This window comes from Salvelinus namaycush, chromosome 9 (genome assembly GCF_016432855.1).
Source record: "Salvelinus namaycush isolate Seneca chromosome 9, SaNama_1.0, whole genome shotgun sequence".
Classification (NCBI taxonomy): Eukaryota; Metazoa; Chordata; class Actinopteri; order Salmoniformes; family Salmonidae; genus Salvelinus; species Salvelinus namaycush.
Genome location: NC_052315.1, coordinates 43,725,678 through 43,744,624, shown reverse-complemented (window position 1 = coordinate 43,744,624; position 18,947 = coordinate 43,725,678). Strand labels below are relative to the sequence as shown.

The 18,947-nt window shown below is 43.1% G+C and overlaps 1 protein-coding gene across 1 annotated transcript in view; it reads left to right on the top strand.

The window, feature by feature from the left end:
• The first annotated feature begins 2,126 nt into the window (after window positions 1–2,126).
• The window catches only part of LOC120053282 (bcl-2-like protein 13), a 40,315-nt gene continuing 23,494 nt past the window's right edge, over window positions 2,127–18,947 (top strand). Inside the window, exon 1 of the mRNA XM_039000418.1 lies at window positions 2,127–2,244. Within this exon, the coding sequence (XP_038856346.1) occupies window positions 2,127–2,244 (118 nt within the window). The remainder of the gene's footprint in view (window positions 2,245–18,947) is intronic.

The window sequence follows — 18,947 nt, the reverse complement described above, 5'->3', positions numbered from 1 at the left end:
TGTCATTGTGGGGCATTGTGATGGAAAAAAACGATTTAATCAATTTTAGAATAAGGCTGAAATGTAACAAAATGGGGAAAAAGTCAAGGGGTCTGAATACTTTCCGAATGCACTGTACATAGTCATTGAAGACTGGTCACTTTAATAATGTTTACATAATGTTTTACCCACTTCATAGGTATATACTGTATTCTAGTCAAGGCTCATCCTATATTTAATACTGCTGTACACACCTTTTCTATTGATATACTGTCCATAATGTCTATACACACCATCATATAAATGTACATTGAGTGTGCAAAACATCCATGACATAGACTGACCAGGTGAATCCAGTTGAAAGCTATGATCCCTTATTGATGTCACTTGTTAAATCGACTCAGTGTAGGTGAAGGGGTGGAGACAGGTTAAATAATGATTTTTAAACCATTACACAATTGAAACATGGATTGTGTCATTCAGAGGGTGAATGGGCAAGGCAAAATATTTACGTGCATTTGAACGTGGTATGGTAGTAGGTTTGTGTCAAGAACTTTGATTATGATTTCATTTCTGGAAGAAAAAAAACATGTCTTCATCATTCACTATCAATCCTTTCTATAGTTCAGATTACATCTTTTGATTTGATGAACCAATAACAAAGAGAGAAATGCAGAGAAAAAGGTAAAGCAATTTTACCAGTTGTTTTTACATTGTCATTATGAAGACACCTATTGGATAAATGTGGCAACTCCTCTCTTGCTGCGAAAATAAATGTTGGGCTAGTTTTCAGGCCTTGTTGCTGTTTTGATTGGTCCCAAAAAGCGTTGACCTGGCAACCCTAGTTACAACTCTCATTTTTGGTCTGCGTGGAATCATTTTATTAAATGTTTTAATTTTTCTTTCTGTAAAGTACAATATTCATATCTACTATATTGGAGTTTTTTCCTATTAAGAAATTTGCACAATTTAATTGAACTTTATTTTGCTCAGGCGCTAGAACATCAAAATACACTTGACCATATACAGTAGCTAATTTAATTGAGAAATAATTTGATGATAATTTAATAATTTAATTTGATAACAGGGTGGATAATCAAAATACATGATATGACACCTTTTTTTACATATTATAAATACAACAAGCATATGAGCATTTTGTTGTATACCATGAGTGTGTTTATGCAATTAATAAATTAATCAGCTAACTTAAATAAACTGAGGCGCATGTTATCCTCATGATGGCTACCCAGCCCCTAAATTAGAGACGTGCGGGGCAAGTTTTTGTTGGAAAGGACCGAGATAAAAAAAACTCGACATACCCTGGTAACATCCATAACTGTTTTGCTACTACCGGTACTAGTGTGTGGAACGTGTTTCAAGTTTTGTTGCTCAACACGTGCCTTTGTCAGGACTGCATTTGCCTCTGGAAACGAGTAAGTCGCGTGTCATAGTCTAAGATAGTGTGTCTTTACGATAATGAACTTTCTCTTCAATTGTAGTGCCATATCGATCTTTAACGGACCCTGTTTTTTTAGGTTAGTACGCTCAGTGTAGGCTGACATTGTGTAGTGAGTAGTACACTAGCTATAGCTAGCTGAATTAGCTAAGGATTATCGCGGGTATCGAACAGTACTCAAATGTTGACTAAATACTGTAACAACTTGATGGTTCATGCCCAATGTGTGTTGTGAAAGGTGCTTTGTGTTTGGATACACTGTCTACTGAAAATGTAGCTATCATATCATTCATGCAAAAAAATTGCCTCGAGTTTGTAGTTGCAGTGCATCATTGCAGTCGTACCATGATATGAATGGTATGATGAGATAGTGGCCAGGCTATGCTGTTAATGAACAGATTTTGAGTTGTTGGTGCCTCAGGCTTTGTCTCTGCTTCTGGTGTCATCCCCATACATGCAATCCAAAAAGTAGTTATGACCATGTGTTTTTGTGCCTCATGACTGGATGAAATGTGCACAGTGCTTTATTTGTAGATTTCCTACTTTGTTTCTGACCTTACACCCATATATGCTCTTACTAGATACATTGACTGTAATAACCAGTGTGCTTTTCTTTCTACTTTCAGAAGTTTGATATTTTTCCACATTTGATTGCATGTGCCTGAGAGTCTGACCCTGCATCTCTTCAATGGCTGCCTTGTGCTCCACCTCTGTGCCTGAGGGTTTCCACTATGAGACTAAGTACATTGTTCTCAACTACCTGGGCCTCCTTCCCCCCTCCCAGCTACTGTCCACTGCTGGCGGAGGTAAGGGACAGGCTGCACCACCTTACCACTCACACTAAATCAGGATTTATGGATGGGCTGCTTCCCGTTCCCAATTCTCCACCACTAGCACACTCTCCACCATGTATTTAAAATTGGTGTAAGCATTTTTGTTTATACCAATGCGAGAGCGTGTACGAGTGCCCACTTCGGTAAATAATTGGGGTGCAGACACCGTCTATACAGATTGCCTGCCAGTGCCCATCCCCCTTTTCATTGGCTCTCATTAGAAATATGTAATTGCTGTCTTGGTCTCTGGCTTGAAAACCTGCCCAGTAGCTTTAGTACAGAGGCTGTTCTGTATTCTGCCTGGGTTGAGCTAGTGGACTGTTAGTCTTTTCTTGTCCTAATTCTGGGAGCTCACACAAACATGGTCAGCACGCATGTGTCAATCGAAGCTTCCTGGAGTCCTACCATGCCTTTACAGAATGGATGGGCAGCTTGTGTTGGCACCACTTCCAAGAATGTTGGTATCTCTACCCTAGTTATGTGGAGACAGAACAGAATCTAGTAATGTTGACAGTAGGGTTGGGCGATATTACAACGGTATCATCTATCAACGATGATTGGCAACATGCAGTAAAGAATGGAGTAGGGCAGCACACAAGGGACATTCCGAATCCTACCTCATTTGCACATGCTGTATATAGATTTTTCTACTGTATTATTGATTGTATGTTTGTTTATTCCATGTGTAACTGTGTATGTGTCGAACTGCTTTGCTTTATCTTTGCCAGGTTGCAGTTGCAAATGAGAACTTGTTCTCAACTAGCCTACCTGGTTAACTAAAGGTGAAATATATCAAATTAAAAACATTCAGAGTAATCTGCCTATTCCTATTTGTTTTTATAATGGACACTCCTTAACTATATTCTGTTTAGTTGTTTTCAAAAACCTAGGCAATATTCCCTTCTCCATTCAATATTACTTTGGGCTAGGCTACGCTTTCATCGATTTATGCATGTATGCTTTTTCTCCCGATCAAACAATGAATGCATTGAACAGAGTTGTTTGAATAGCCTAAAAACGTAATAGGGCCAGGGGACTAATCATGAGAGAAGAAACCATATCAATATAGAAAAATCGATTTGACAAGTTTAAGCTTATTAAGAAAGAAATAATACGTGAGGGGCAGGAAAATCCGTCCATGTGAGGTTGAAAACCAAATGGCCAATAACCTATCCTCATACTAGGTCTATTATAAAAGCTTTAAGACACATTTAAAGTTTTATAAACAGAAACCTATTTCCCAAATATTCTAATAGCCTAAGAAGGCACTATTGTCCTGAAGTTGCCACTTTCAAAAAGAGCAAGAATGGAAGTCGGAGTCTTATAGGCTCGTCTCAATCACAGCTTTATTAGAGATGATAAACAATAGCCTATTAAGAGAGGAGGATGAGGCAAAGCAATTATTATCAATTTCTGAAGATGGTAGACTTCGCTTCTATCCAGCCCATGGTTTTTATAACCTAACTCATTACAGTAAGGCCTGTTCCTTGTCAGTTGACTGTCAATTTTCTCCATGTGAGCGATCCATGCTGGATCTCCACCAGAAAATCGTTTTAGAAAATATTTGCCAGCACTTAGCTTCTGCCCAGGCTTTCAACAACATTTATTTATTTTTTTTCAATTTTATTTAACCAGGTAGGCCAGTTGAGAACAAGTTCTCATTTACAACTGCGACCTGGCCAAGATAAAGCAAAGCAGTGTGACAAAAACAACACAACAGAGTTACACATGGGATAAACAAACGTACAGTCAATAACACAGTAGAAAAATCTAAATACAGTTGAAGTCGGAAGTTTACATACACCTTAGCCAAATACATTTAAACTCCAGTTTTTCACAATTCCTTACATTTAATCCTAGTAAAAATAACCTGTCTTTGGTCAGTTCGGATCGTCACTTTATTTTAATAATGTGAAATGTCAGAATAATAGTAGAGAATGAATTATTTCAGCTTTTATTTCTTTCATCACTTTCCCAGTGGGTCAGAAGTTTACATGCTACCAAATAATAATTGAGTGTATTGCTTTTACATTGTTTAACTTGGGTCAAACGTTTCGGGTAGCCTTCCACAAGCTTCCCACAATAATTTGAGTGAATTTTGGCCCATTCCTCCTGACAGAGCTGGTGTAACTGAGTCAGGTTTGTAGGCCTCCTTGCTCGCACACGCTTTTTCAGGTCTGCCCACATATTTTCTATGGGATTGAGGCCAGGGCTTTGTGATGGCCACTCCAATACCTTGACTTTGTTGTCCTCAAGCCATTTTGCCACAAAAATGGTCGTTGTCCATTTGGAAGACCGATTTGCGACCAATCTTGAACGCCTGACTGATATTGCTTCAACATATCCACATAATTTTCCTCCCTCATGATGCCATCTACACTGCTCAAAAAAATAAAGGGAACACTAAAATAACACATCCTAGATCCGAATGAATGAAATATTCTTATTAAATACTTTTTTCTTTACATAGTTGAATGTGCTGACAACAAAATCACACAAAAATGATCAATGGAAATCAAATTTATCAACCCATGGAGGTCTGGATTTGGAGTCACACTCAAAATTAAAGTGGAAAACCACACTACAGGCTGATCCAACTTTGATGTAATGTCCTTAAAACAAGTCAAAGTGAGGTTCAGTAGTGTGTGTGGCCTCCACGTGCCTGTATGACCTCCCTACACCGCCTGGGCATGCTCCTGATGAGGTGGCGGATGGTCTCCTGAGGGATCTCCTCCCAGACCTGGACTAAAGCATCCGCCAACTCCTGGACAGTCTGTGGTGCAACGTGGCGTTGGTGGATGGAGCGAGACATGATGGCCCAGATGTGCTCAATTGGATTCAGGTCTGGGGAACGGGCGGGCCAGTCCATAGCATCAATGCCTTCCTCTTGCAGGAACTGCTGACACACTCCAGCCACATGAGGTCTAGCATTGTCTTGCATTAGGAAGAACCCAGGGCCAACCGCACCAGCATATGGTCTCACAAGGGGTCTGAGGATCTCATCTCGGTACCTAATGGCAGTCAGGCTACCTCTGGCGAGCACATGGAGGGCTGTGCGACCCCCAAAGAAATGCCACCCCACACCATGACTGACCCATCGCCAAATCGGTCATGCTGGAGGATGTTGCAGGCAGCAGAACGTTCTACACGGCGTCTCCAGACTCTGTCACGTGCTCAGTGTGAACCTGCTTTCATCTGTGAAGAGCACAGGGCGCCAGTGGCGAATTTGCCAATCTTGGTGTTCTCTGGCAAATGCCAAACGTCCTGCATGGTGTTGGGCTGTAAGCACAACCCCCACCTGTGGACGTCGGGCCCTCATACCACCCTCATGGAGTCTGTTTCTGACCGTTTGAGCAGACACATGCACATTTGTGGCCTGCTGGAGGTCATTTTGCAGGGCTCTGGCAGTGCTCCACCTGCTCCTCCTTGCACAAAGGCGGAGGTAGCGGTCCTGCTGCTGGGTTGTTGCCCTCCTACGGCCTCCTCCACGTCTCCTGGTGTACTGGCCTGTCTCCTGGTAGCGCCTCCATGCTCTGGACACTACGCTGACAGACACAGCAAACCTTTTTGCCACAGCTCGCATTGATGTGCCATCCTGGATGAGCTGCACTACCTGAGCCACTTGTGTGGGTTGTAGACTCCGTCTCATGCTACCACTAGAGTGAGAGCACCGCCAGCATTGAAAAGTGACCAAAACATCAGCCAGGAAGCATAGGAACTGAGAAGTGGTCTGTGGTCACCACCTGCAGAACCACTCCTTTATTGGGGGTGTCTTGCTAATTGCCTATAATTTCCACCTTTTGTCTATTCCATTTGCACAACAGCATGTGAAATTTATTGTCAATCAGTGTTGCTTCCTAAGTGGACAGTTTGATTTCACAGAAGTGTGATTGACTTGGAGTTACATTGTGTTGTTTAAGTGTTCCCTTTATTTTTTTGAGTAGTGTATTTTGTGAAGTGCACCAGTCCCTCCTGTAGCAAAGCACCCCCACAACATGATGCTGCCACCCCCGTGCTTCACGGTTGGGGTGGTGTTCTGCGGCTTGCAAGCTTCCCCCTTTTCCCTCCAAACATAACGATGGTCATTATGGCCAAACAGTTATAGGACATTTCTCCAAAAAGTACAATCTTTGTCCCCATGTGCAGTTGCAAACCGTAGTCTGGCTTTTTTATGGCGGTTTTGGAGCAGTGGCTTCTTCCTTGCTGGTTTCAGGTTATGTCGATATAGTACTCATTTTACTGTGGATATAGATACTTTTGTACCTGTTTCCTCCAGCATCTTCACCAGGTCCTTTGCTGTTGTTCTGGGATTGATTTGCCCTTTTTGCACCAAAGTACGTTCATCTCTAGGAGACAATGTGTCTCCTTCCTGAGCGGTATGATGGCTGCGTGGTCCCATGGGGTTTATTATTGCGTACTATTGTTGGTACAGATGAGAGTGGTACCTTCAGAAGTTTGGAAATTGCTCCCAAGGATGAACCAGACTTGTGGAGGCCTACCATTTTTTTCTGAGGTGTTTGCTGATTTCTTTTGATTTTTCCCATGATGTCAAGCAAAATGGCACTGAGTTTGAAGGTAGGCCTTGAAATACATCCACAGGTACACCTCCAATTGACTCAAATGTCAATTAGCCCATCAGAAGCTTCTAAAGCTATGACATCATTTTCTGGAATTTTCCAAGCTGTTTAAAGGCACAGTCAACTTAGTGTGTGTGAACTTCTGACCCACTGGAATTGTGATACAGTGAAATAACCTGTCTGTAAACAATTGTTGGAAAAATTACTTGTCATGCACAAAGTGATGTCCTAACCGACTTGCCAAAACTGTAGTTTGTTAACAAGAAATTTGTGGAGTGGTTGAAAAACTAGTTTTAATGACTCCAACCTAAGTGTATGTAAACTTCCGACTTCAACTGTATAAGACTCCAGCTTCAGTGATTTTTGCAATTCGTTCCAGTTGTTGGCAGCAGAGAACTGGAAGGAAATGCGGCCAAAGCAGGAGTTGGCTTTGGGGATGACCAGTGAAATATACATGCTGGAGCGCGTGCTACGGGTTGGTGCTGCTATGGTGACCAGTGAGCTAAGGCCGGGCTTTACCTAGCAAAGACTTATAGATGACCTGGAGCCAGTGGGTTTGGTGATGAATATGAAGCGAGGGTCAGCAAACAAGAGCATACAGGTCGCAGTGGTGGGTAGTATATGGGGCTTTGGTGACAACGGACGGCACTGTCATAGACTGCATCCAATTCGCTGAGTAGAGTGTTGGAAGCTATTTTGTAAATGACATCGCTGAAGTCAAGGATCGGTAGGATAGTCAGTTTTACCAGGGTATGTTTGGCAGCATGAGTGAAGGATGCTTTGTTGTGAAATAGGAAGCCGATTTCTAGATTTCATTTTGGATTGGAGATCCAAAATGAAAGGAAGAGTTTACTGGATGGAAGGAGAGTTTACCAGACACCTAGGTATTTGTAGTTCTCCACATTCTAAGTTAGAACCATCCAGAGTAGTGATGCTAGACGGGCGGGTGTGTGCGGGCAGCGATCGGTTGACGAGCATGCATTTAGATTTACTTGCATTTAAGAGCAGTTGGCGGCCACGGAAGGGGAGTTGTATGGCATTGAAGCTCGTTTGGAGGTTTGTTAACACAGTGTCCAAAGAGGGGCCAGATGTATACAGAATGGTGTCGTCTGCATAGAGGTGGATCAGAGAATCCCCAGCAGCAAGAGCGACATCATTGATGTATACAGAGAAAAGAGTCGGCCAGAGAATTGATCCCTGTGGCACCCCCGTAGACTGCCAGAGGTCCGGACAACAGGCCCTCCGATTTTACACACTGAACTCTATCTGATAAGTAGTTGGTGAACCAGGCGAGGCAGTCATTTGAGAAACCAAGGCTTTTGAGTCTTCTGATAAGAATGTGGTGATTGACAGAGTCAAAAGCCTTGGCCAGGTTGATGAATACGGCTGCACAGTATTGTCTTTTATTGATGGCGGTTATGATATTGTTTAGGACCTTGAGCGTGGCTGAGGTGCACCCGTGACCAGCTCGGAAACCAAATTGCATAGCGGAGAAGGTATGGTGGGATTCGAAATGGTTGGTGATCTGTTTGTTAACTTGGCTTTCGAAGACTTTAGATAGGCAGGGTAGGATAGATATCGTTCTGTAACAGTTTGGGCCTGGAGTGTGTCCCCCTTTTGAAGAGGGGGATGACCGTGGCCGCTTTCCAATCTTTAGGGATCTCCGATGATATGAGAGGTTGAACAGACTTGTACTAGGGGTTGCAACAATTGCTGCGGATAATTTTAGAAAGAGAGGGTCCAGATTGTCAAGCCCGGCTGATTTGTAGGGGTCCAGATTTTGCAGCTCTTTCAGAACATCAGCTATCTGGATTTGGGTGAAGGAGTAATGGGGGGGCTTGGGCAAGTTGCTGTGGGGGTGCAGAGATGTTGCCCGGGGTAGCCAGGTGGAAAGCATGGCCAGCCGTAGAAAAATGCTTAATGAAATTCTCGATTATCGTAAATTTATCGGTGGTGACAGTGTTTCCTAGCCTCAGTGCAGTGGGCAGCTGGGAGGAGGTGCTCTTATTCTCCATGGACTTTACGGTGTCCCAGAACTTTTTTTCGTAACACAAACTTGGAGTTTGTGTTACAGGATGCAAATTTCTGTTAGGAAAGCAAAGGCAAGCTTTTCCAAACTGCCTGTGTATATTGGTTCCTAACTTCCCTTAATTCTTACGGCTGAGATCCCGTTAACAGGATCGACTTGACAACAGCCAGTGAAATTGCAGGGCGCCAAATTCAAACAACAAATCTCATAATTAAAATTCCTCAAACATACAAGTATTTGACACCATTTTAAAGATACACTTGTTGTAAATCCAGCCACAGTGTCCGATTTGAAAAAGGCTTTACTACGAAAGCACACCATCTGATTATGTTAGGTCAGTACCTAGTCACAGAAGAACACAGCCATTTTTCCAGCCAAAGAGAGGAGTCACAAAAAGCAGAAATAGAGATAAAATGAATCACTAACCTTTGAAGATCTTCATCAGATGACACTCATAGGACTTCATGTTACACAATACATGTATGTTTTGTTCGATAAAATTCATATTTATATCCAGAAATCTTAGTTTACATTGGCATGTTATTTTCAGTTATGTTTTGCCTCCAAAACATCCAGTGATTTTGCACAGAGCCACATCAATTTACAGAAATACTCATAATAAACTTTGCTAAAAGATACAATTGTTATGCATGGAATTATAGATAAACTTCTCCTTAATGCAACCGCTGTGTCAGATTTCAAAAAAACTTTTCGGAAAAAGCACACCATGCAATAATCTGAGTACGGCGCTCAGACACAAAAACAAGCCATACAGATACCCGCCATGTTGTGGAGTCAACAGAAGTCAGAAATAGCATTATAAATATTCACTTACCTTTGATGTTCTTCATCAGAATGCACTCCCAGGAATCCCAGTTCCACAATAAATGTTTGTTTTGTTCGATGAAGTCCATCATTTATGTCCAAATACCTCCTTTTTGTTCGCGTTTAGTTCAAAAATCCAAATTCATGACGCGCAGGCCAGACAAAGTCAAAAAATTCCATTACAGTTCGTAGAAACATGTCAAACGATGTATAGAATTAATCTTTAGGATGTTTTTAACATACATCTTCAATAATGTTTCAACCGGAGAATTCCTTTGTCTTTAGAAACGAAAAGGAACGCAGCTACCTCTCACGGGGGCGTGCCTGAGTGAGCTCGTGGCACTCTGCCAGACCCCTGACTCAATCAGCTCTCATTCCCGCATCCTTCACAGTAGAAACCTGAAACAAGGTTCTAAAGACTGTTGACATCTAGTGGAAGCCTTATGAAGTGCAATATGACCCCATAGACACTGTATTGGATAGGCAAACCTACAAACCTCAGATTTCCTACTTCCTGGTTGGATTTTTTCTCAGGTTTTTCCTGCCATATGAGTTCTGTTATACACAGACTTCATTCGAACAGTTTTAGAAACTTCAGAGTGTTTTCTATCCAAATCTACTAATAATATGCATATCTTAGCTTCTGGGCCTGAGTAGCAGGCAGTTTACTCTGGGCACCTTGTTCATCCAAGCTACTCAATACTGCCCCCAGCCATAAGAAGTTAATAGTTGCATATCGCGGGGGCTATTCGATGCTAATGCAGTACGCCACAGGATGTTTTTGTGCTTGTCAAGGGCAGTCAAGTATGGAGTGAACCAAGGGCTGTATCTGTTCTTAGTTGTACATTTCTTTTGAATGGGGCATGTTTATTTAAGATTGTGAGGAAAGCACTTTTAAAGAATAACCAGGCACCCTCTACTGACGTAATGAGGTCAATATCCTTCCAGGATACCCAGGCCAGGTCGATTAGAAAGACCTTCTCCCTGAAGTGTTTTAGGGAGCGTTTGACAGTGATGAGGGGTCGTCGTTTGACCGCGGACCCATTACGGACGCAGGCAATGAGGCAGTGATCGCTGAGATCCTGGTTGAAAACAGCAGAAGTGTATGTAGAGGACAGGTTGGTCAGGATGATGTCTATGAGGGTGCCTGTTTACGTATTTAGGGTTCTACCTGGTAGGTTCCTTGATGATTTGTGAGATTGAAGGCATCTAGCTTAGATTGTAGGATGGCCGGGGTGTTAAGCATATCCAAGTTTAGGTCCCCTAACAGTACAAACTCTGAAGATAAACGGGGGGCAATTAATTCACATATGGTGTCCAGGGCAGAAGGTGGTCTATAGCAAGCGGCAACGGTGAGACTTGTTTCTGGAAAGGTGGAATTTTAAAAGGAGAAGCTCGAACTGTTTGGGCACAGACCTGGATAGCATGACATCTCTGCAGGCTGTCTCTGCAGTAGATTGCAACTCCACCCCCTTTGGCAGTTCTATCCTGGTGGAAAATGTTGTAGTTGGATGGAAATTTCAGGATTTTTGGTGGCCTTCCTAAGCCAGGATTCAGACATGGCTAGGACATCAGGGTTGGCGGAGTGTGCTAAAGCGGTGAATAAAACAAACTTAGGGAGGAGGCTTCTGATGTTAACATTCATGAAACCAAGGCTTTTACGGTTACAGAAGTGAACAAATGATAGCGCCTAGGGAATAGGAGTGGAACTGGGGGCTACAGTGCCTGGGTTAACCTCTACATCACTAGAGGAACAGAGGAGGAGTAGGATGAGGGTACGGCTAAAGGCTATACGAACTGGTTGTCTAGTGCGTTGGGGATAGAGAATAAAAGGAGCAGATTCAACATCTTTCGTCATGATTCATCTAGTTGTTGCATGCAATTTCACACTATAGCACAACTTTGGTTTTAGCAGTTTTTGTATATTACAATTTTTATTCCCAAAATGTTTTAGGGGGTTGGCCAATAGGGGGTGATACTATGGTATATCACAATGTTTTATGAGAATTTAACCATGATAGGACAGAGGTTGACATCGTCCAAACCTAGTTGACAGTCACTGGCGTTAGGGTGGGAAATGGTTTGATCTACAAAATGGAACCATTACAAACTCCTCCATTAACTAGCCTGACCTGCTCTAACTACGGACGGCGTGACAGCCCTGTAGGAGCAGTGGTCTGGGGTTCTCTGAGGTCTGCCATGTGCCCCATGTGATTGCCATGGTTAAAGAACAAGTCTGACTGTTCCCTATGAAAGGCAAAGACCTTTTTGCTCTGACAGGAAGAGCTGGACCTCTGTATTTCCTTTCGACCGTTCTGTCAGAGGGAGTGGGTAATGTGGAGACGAGTGCCTGATCCCTGCTTTCCGCTCGGCCCACTCCTTGTTCTGACAGCCTGTCGTGTGCAATCCCCGTAGCATTACTCACACGCCACCGGTCAAGAGAAAAGAGAGGCGCAGGCCGGACTGCTGAACCAGCACCTAGCCTGGCTGGGAAAACCAACAGGGAGCCTCATTGCTTCTCACTGAGTGAGTTCATGTGTGAGCGGCCAGCAGAGGGTTTAAGGGGGAATGAGACGCTTGATGTGTGGAAATTGGCTGATGTACTAGGCATTAGACAGCGTTACCTGGATAACGAGTCCTGCCTCCCTTTGACACATCCCTTTCCTAGAAATAAGTACAGTATTTGAGTACCGCTAGTTGATCAGTTCTATTTAATTCTTGACAATGGACTTGAGCAAACCATTCTCACTTTATCTAAGGAGAAATTGCGTGTTGGCAGATGCCTTGTTTTAGCTGTGCTGCTTGCTTCCAAACAAATGAGAGCAGGAGGAGGCTAGCCTTGGGCCCAGTCATATAGCTGGCAAGTTAACAGCATAGTGGAGTTGACCAAATCCGCTTCAGAGGCAGTGTGAACTGACCGAGCATCATCCACATCCCAATGAAATCTCTCTGCATCACACTCGCCCCCTCCCACGGTCCTTTCTGGCTGAGTGGCTGCATTGTTTGTTTCCTAACCAGTGAGCGGGCTGGAGAGATGTGGAGGAGTACAGGGAGGGAGGGCTGTGTGTGCCCTGTCATGTGGGTCTCTGCCTGCCCACAGCAACATGCAATGGATGTTGTGAATAATTCACCAGTGTGTGTGTGTGTGTGTGAATGAGTGGTGTGCATCTGGGCCTGTAAGCCCGCAATGAGAGCAGAGCGTGTATTGCTAGAGAGAGGAGGAGAAGGTGAGGGAGGAGAGAGCAGCTTGAAAAGGAAGTGTGTACATTCACTACATGTTTTAATGATATGTACATCTGTGCTGTTTGTCCCCCATGGCCTATAGCATACTCTAATGTCAATCCATCCATGACTGCTGTGTTTGGTAATTGATGTATATTTAATATCCACACCTGAGAGGGGCCTACACTCAGCGGAGATGGAGTGCGTTGCTGCTACTTTGCCTTGTAAGTGTGACTGTCATAGTGATGAGCATTGAACAAAGGTTTCACTTTGCTCTGTGTAGATTGGTCTCCATAGAGTACAGTTTTTATTTTTTTGGTACCTTCTAACCTCCCTGTAAACCATTACATAGGCCTACACCAAGTGTACATTTGTGGACTGCAGTTATTACACCATACAGTCAGTAACAGAGGTTCTGCACATAACTAATGTTTGCACTGGGCATCTGGCTGACTGAACCATATCACAACTAAATAATGGCAAAGAAGAATATTTGATTTTGAATAGATTACTTCAGGAGCATTAAGCCCTACATTAATGAAATAAGGTACAGTGGCTTGCGAAAGTATTCACCCCCCTTGGCATTTTTCCTATTTTGTTGCCTTACAACCTGGAATTAAAATGTATTTATTTGGGGGGTTTGTATCATTTGATTTACACAACATGCCTACCACTTTGAAGATGCAAAATATTTTTTCTTTTGACACAAACAAGAAATAAGACAAAAAAACTTAAGCATGCATAACTATTCACCCACCAAAGTCAATACTTTGTAGAGCCACCTTTTGCAGCAATTACAGCTGCAAGTCTCTTTGTATGTCTCTATAAGCTTGGCACGTGTAGCCACTGCGATTTTTGCCCATTCTTCAAGGCAAAACTGCTCCAGCTCCTTCAAGTTGGATAGGTTCTGCTGGTGTACAGCAATCTTAAAGTCATACCACAGATTCTCAATTGGATTGGTTTCCACTTAAAACACTCGAGTTTTGCTTCGGGTCATTGTCCTGCTGGAAGGTGAACCTCTGCCCCAGTCTCAAATTTCTGAAAGACAGAAAAAGGTTGCCCTCAAGAATTTCCCCTGTATTTAGCGCCATCCATCAATTCTTTAATTCTGAACAGTTTCCCAGTCCCTGCCAATGAAACACATCCCCACAGCACGATGCTGCCACTACCATGCTTCACTGTGGTGATGAGGTGTTGCGTTTGTGCCAGACATAGCATATTCCTTGATGGCCAAAAAGCTCAATTTTAGTTTTATCTGACCAGAGTACCTTCTTCCATATGTTTGGGGAGTCTCCCACATGCCTTTTGGCAAACACCAAATGTGCCTACTTATTTTTTTTCTTCTTTAAGCAATGGCTTTTTTTCTGGCCACTCTTCCATAAAGCCCAGCTCTGTGGAGTGTATGGCTTAAAGTGGTCCTGTGGACAGATACTCCAATCTCCGCTGTGGAGCTTTGCAGCTCCTTCAGGGTTATCTTTGGTCTCTTTGTTGCCTCTGATTAATGCCCTCCTTGCCTGGTCCGTGAGTTTTGGTGGGCGGCCCTCTCTTGGCAGGTTTGTTGTGGTGCCGTATAGGGAGGGGGGGTCACACTGACAGTCAGAGAGTGGGCAAATTATTGTGGCCCTGGCGGCACAAATTAATTTAATGGTCTGACTGCACAGAGGTGCTTGAACATTGTCACAATGGGGGACCAGCGAGTGTGTGTTCCGGGGGAAAGGGCTGTATCCAGCATACATCAGTTAGGACTAGACATTGGTTAATCAAATCTCCCCATTCTTGCTCAATTTGGCATGCCTTCTTAAACAGCTACAACTGCATGCACATACATACATTAAGTCTACTCTTGAGTTGGGATCGGTGTTGGAGAAACTGTTGAACATCTGAGCTTGTGGGGGGGTGGATAGTGCAAAGAAACTCAAAAGGGGGGTTATTAATTAACAGTAATTTTGATCTGAATGTTCAAACTGTGGTGGAGGCTCAATCAAGCTAGTCGTCTTGACTACTTACGTAGATTTCGCTGGCACCAAATTTTAAAGTGTTTATGGGGAACAGAATGCGGTCGGACCATCAAATAATTGGCATATATATTACTCTTACAGAATTTCCATGTGTGCAAGCATAGTGGAAATGTAATCAAAGCCTATTGGATGACAACTTGTTTTTAACCAAGGCTGAAGAATTTATAAGGCATTTTCTGACATAATGTGCCAAAAGTATGTGGACACCTTCTCGTCGAACATATCATTCCAAAGTCATGGAGTTGGTCCCCCCTTTGCTGCTAAAACAACCATCACTCGTTCTGGGAAGGCTTTCCATTAGATGTTGGTACATTGCTGCGAGGACTTGCTTCCATTCAACCAGGCGCTTTAGTGAGGTCTGGCACTGACGTTGGGCGATTAGGCCTGGCTTGCAGTCGGTGTTCCAATTCATCCCAAAGGCGTCCGATGGGGTTGAGGTCATGGCTCTGTGCAGACCTGTCAAGTTCTTCCACACTGATCTCGACAAACCATTTCTGTATGGACCTCGCTTTGTGCACTGGGGATTGCCATGCTGAAACAGGAAAGGGCCTTCCCTAAACTGTTCCCACAAAGTTGGAATCACAGAATCGTCTAGAATGTCATTGTATGCTGTAGCGTTAAGATTTCCCTTCACTGGAGCTAACCGGCTTAGCCCAAACAATGGAAAAATGGCTACAGACCATTATTCCTCCCCCACCAAACTTTACAGTTGGCACTATGCATTCGGCCAGGTAGTGTTCTCCTGGCATCCGCCAAACCCAGATTCGTCCATTGGACTTTCAGATGAGGAAGCGTGATTATCACTCCAGAGACTGCGTTTCCACTGCTCCAGAGTCCTGTGGCGGCGAGCTTTACACCACTCCAGTCGGCTCTTGGCATGGTGATCTTAGACTTGTGTGCTTAGCCATGGAAACTAATTTCATGAAGCTCCCGACGAACACTTCTTGTGCTGATGTTTCTTGGAACACGATAGTGAGTGTTGCAACCAAGGATAGACGATTTCTACGCGCTTCAGCACTAGGCGGTCCTGTTCTGTGGGCTTGTGTGTCCTACCACTTCGCGGCTGAGCCATTGTTGCTCCAAGACGTTTCCACTCCACAATAACAGCACTTACAGTTGACCGGAGCACCTCTAGCAGGGCAGAAATTTGATGAACTGACTTGTTGGAAAGGTGGCATCCTATGACTTGGCCATGTTGAAAGTCACTGAGCTCATCAGTAAGGCCATTCTACTGCCAATGTTTGTCTATGGAGATTGCGTGTCTGTGTGCTCGATTTTTATACACCTGTCAGCAACGGGTGTGGCTGAGATGGCTGAATCCACTAATTTGAAGGGGTGTCCACATACGTGTGTGTAGTAACCCTATGTGTAAAATGGTAAATAATGGCTACTTAAAGTATTTAACTGTCGGAGTAAAACAAAGTTGTCCACTATCGGCATAACTATTTTATATGACCATCAATGTTAGCTATTAAAATCAGATCCAACTATAATATCAAGGGGCTAAAAATCCACGGCTTAAAATCAAAGGGGTCATTGTACTCGGATTCATGGTTTCTTTTAAATCAACAATTTGGATCCCTCCACAGCCTGAGGATCTAGATATTTTTCTAACCTTTCTGGATTACAACCAAATTGATAAGTGTACTATTTTACGTATTGGATCACAAAAAAATACGACTTTTACGTTACCGGGTAGTTTACCAATAAAATGGTCTGACGGTTTTCATATTCTGAAATAATAAATTCTTATTACAGTATATGTTAATAGAAGGTTAGTAAAAAAATAAGATCTCGCTACCATGGAAAGGACAACACCTGCCTATTTGTGGAAAATCACCCTGATTTAAGTCTTTAGTCATATCCCAGTTTACTTATTTGCTTGTGTCCTTAACTACACCTAGCTACCTGTTTAAAAAATATATATATATGTATATGAACAAAAATATATTTTATTTGGAATGGCATGCCAAACAAAATGAAACGGGCCTATTTATATAATGAATTTGGTGGGCAGAAATGATTAAATATTAAAGCATTGTCCACCTCTTGAACATCAGACTCTGAGGCCTCATCTTCACTGTCACTTTCCAACCTTGTTGAGGATGGCTTGTTGTCAGGCTCAAATTTGCCAGGGTGGCCACCAATTTTTCAACCCTTGTATTGGTCAGCCTGTTGCGTGCTTTGGTGTGTGTGTGTTTTCCCAAACAAGGACTAGTTGTGCTCTGAGGCGGCTGATGTTGGCGGGATTTGGAGGATGATGGAGGCAACAGGGGAAAGAGCCTCAGATACACAAAGTCCCTTCCACCAGGTGGCTGAGATATGATGGCACGACTGCCATATTACATCTCCATCCCAAAGCCCCTGCTTGGAAGTGTACTTCGCCAGACTGCCAAGAACCTTGCCCTCGTCCAGGCCAAGGTGGCGAGTCACAGTAGTGATGACACCATAGGCCTTGTTGATCTCTGCACCAGACAGGATGCTCTTGCCAGCATACTTGGTGTCCAACATGTACGCTGTTCTTTAAATGGAAGGAGTTTGAATTGGGTATAGTTTTACCAAAATATGCACATGATCTAGAATTGCCTTGTGTATCCCACAAAAAAAAATCACTGTTATAAGCTACCGGTAACTTGAAAATAGAAATGTATTTAAGCAAAATTCCCCAAATTCCCAGGCTAAACTTCCATGGAATATTTTCTGAAAAATCCCGGAAATTTACCGTAAAGTTTACGACCCTTTGCAACCCTATGGTTAAACAATAAATGTTTTGTAAATTACGAAGATTACAATAATCATAAATAGGACTGGTTGAGTTATGTCACACATGCAGCTAACAAAAATATATGGAAATGTCTGCTCTGTCCAAAATGACAAGCAACTAATTGCAGCATTTCTGCAAAAATGTAAGAAGCAAGTGGAAGAAGGTAAGGAACGTGCCTGTCGGCCCTGCGTTTAAAGGCCAGAACTGGTTAAAGAAAATCTGTGATGAATGAAACTGGTATGCTTTCTTTTATTTAAGGACCAAAAAATGTACAACTGTGCCATAGAGGATTCATACATACTTACATACCTGCAGTGCATTCGGAAAGTATTCAGACCCCCTTCACTTTTTCCACATTTAGTTACGTTAGTCTTATTCTAGAATGGATAAAAAATATTTTAAAAATCCTCATCAAACTACACACAATACCCCATAATGACAAAGTGAAAACAGGCTTTTAGAAATGTTTGCAAATACCTTATTTACAGATGTATTCAGACCCTTTGCTATGAGACTTGAAATTGAGCTCGGGTACATCCTTTTTCCATTCATCATCCAACTTGATTGGAGTCCACCTGAGGTAAATTCAATTGATTGGACATGATTTGGAAAGGCACACATCTGTCTATATTAAAATGTCCCACAGTTGACAGTGCACGTCAGAGCAAAAACCATGAGGTCGAAGGAATTTTCCGTAGAGCTCCGAGACAGGATTGTGTCAAAGCACAGATCTGGGGAAGGGTACCACAGCATTTCTGCAGCTTTGAAGGTCCCCAAGAACAGTGGCCTCCATCATTCTTAAATAGAAGGGGTTTGGAACCACCAAGACTCTTCCTAGAGCTGGCCGCCCGGCCAAACTGAGCAATCGTGGGAGGTGACCAAGAACCTGATAGTCTCTCTGACAGAGCTCCAGAGTTCCTCTGTGGAGATGGGCGAACCTTCCAGAAGTACAACCATCTCTGCAGCACTCCACCGATCAGGCCTTTATGGTAGTGGCCAGACAGAAACCACTCCTCAGTAAAAGGCACATGACAGCCCGCTTGGAGTTTTATAAAAGGCACCTAAAGGACTCTGACCATGAGAAACAAGATTCTCTGGTCTGATGAAACCAAGATTGAGCACTTTGGCCTGAATTCCAAGCGTCATATCTGGAGGGAACCTGCTCAGGACCTCTGATTGGGATGAAGGTTCACCTTCCAACAGGACAACGACCCTAAGCACACAGCCAAGACAATGCAGGA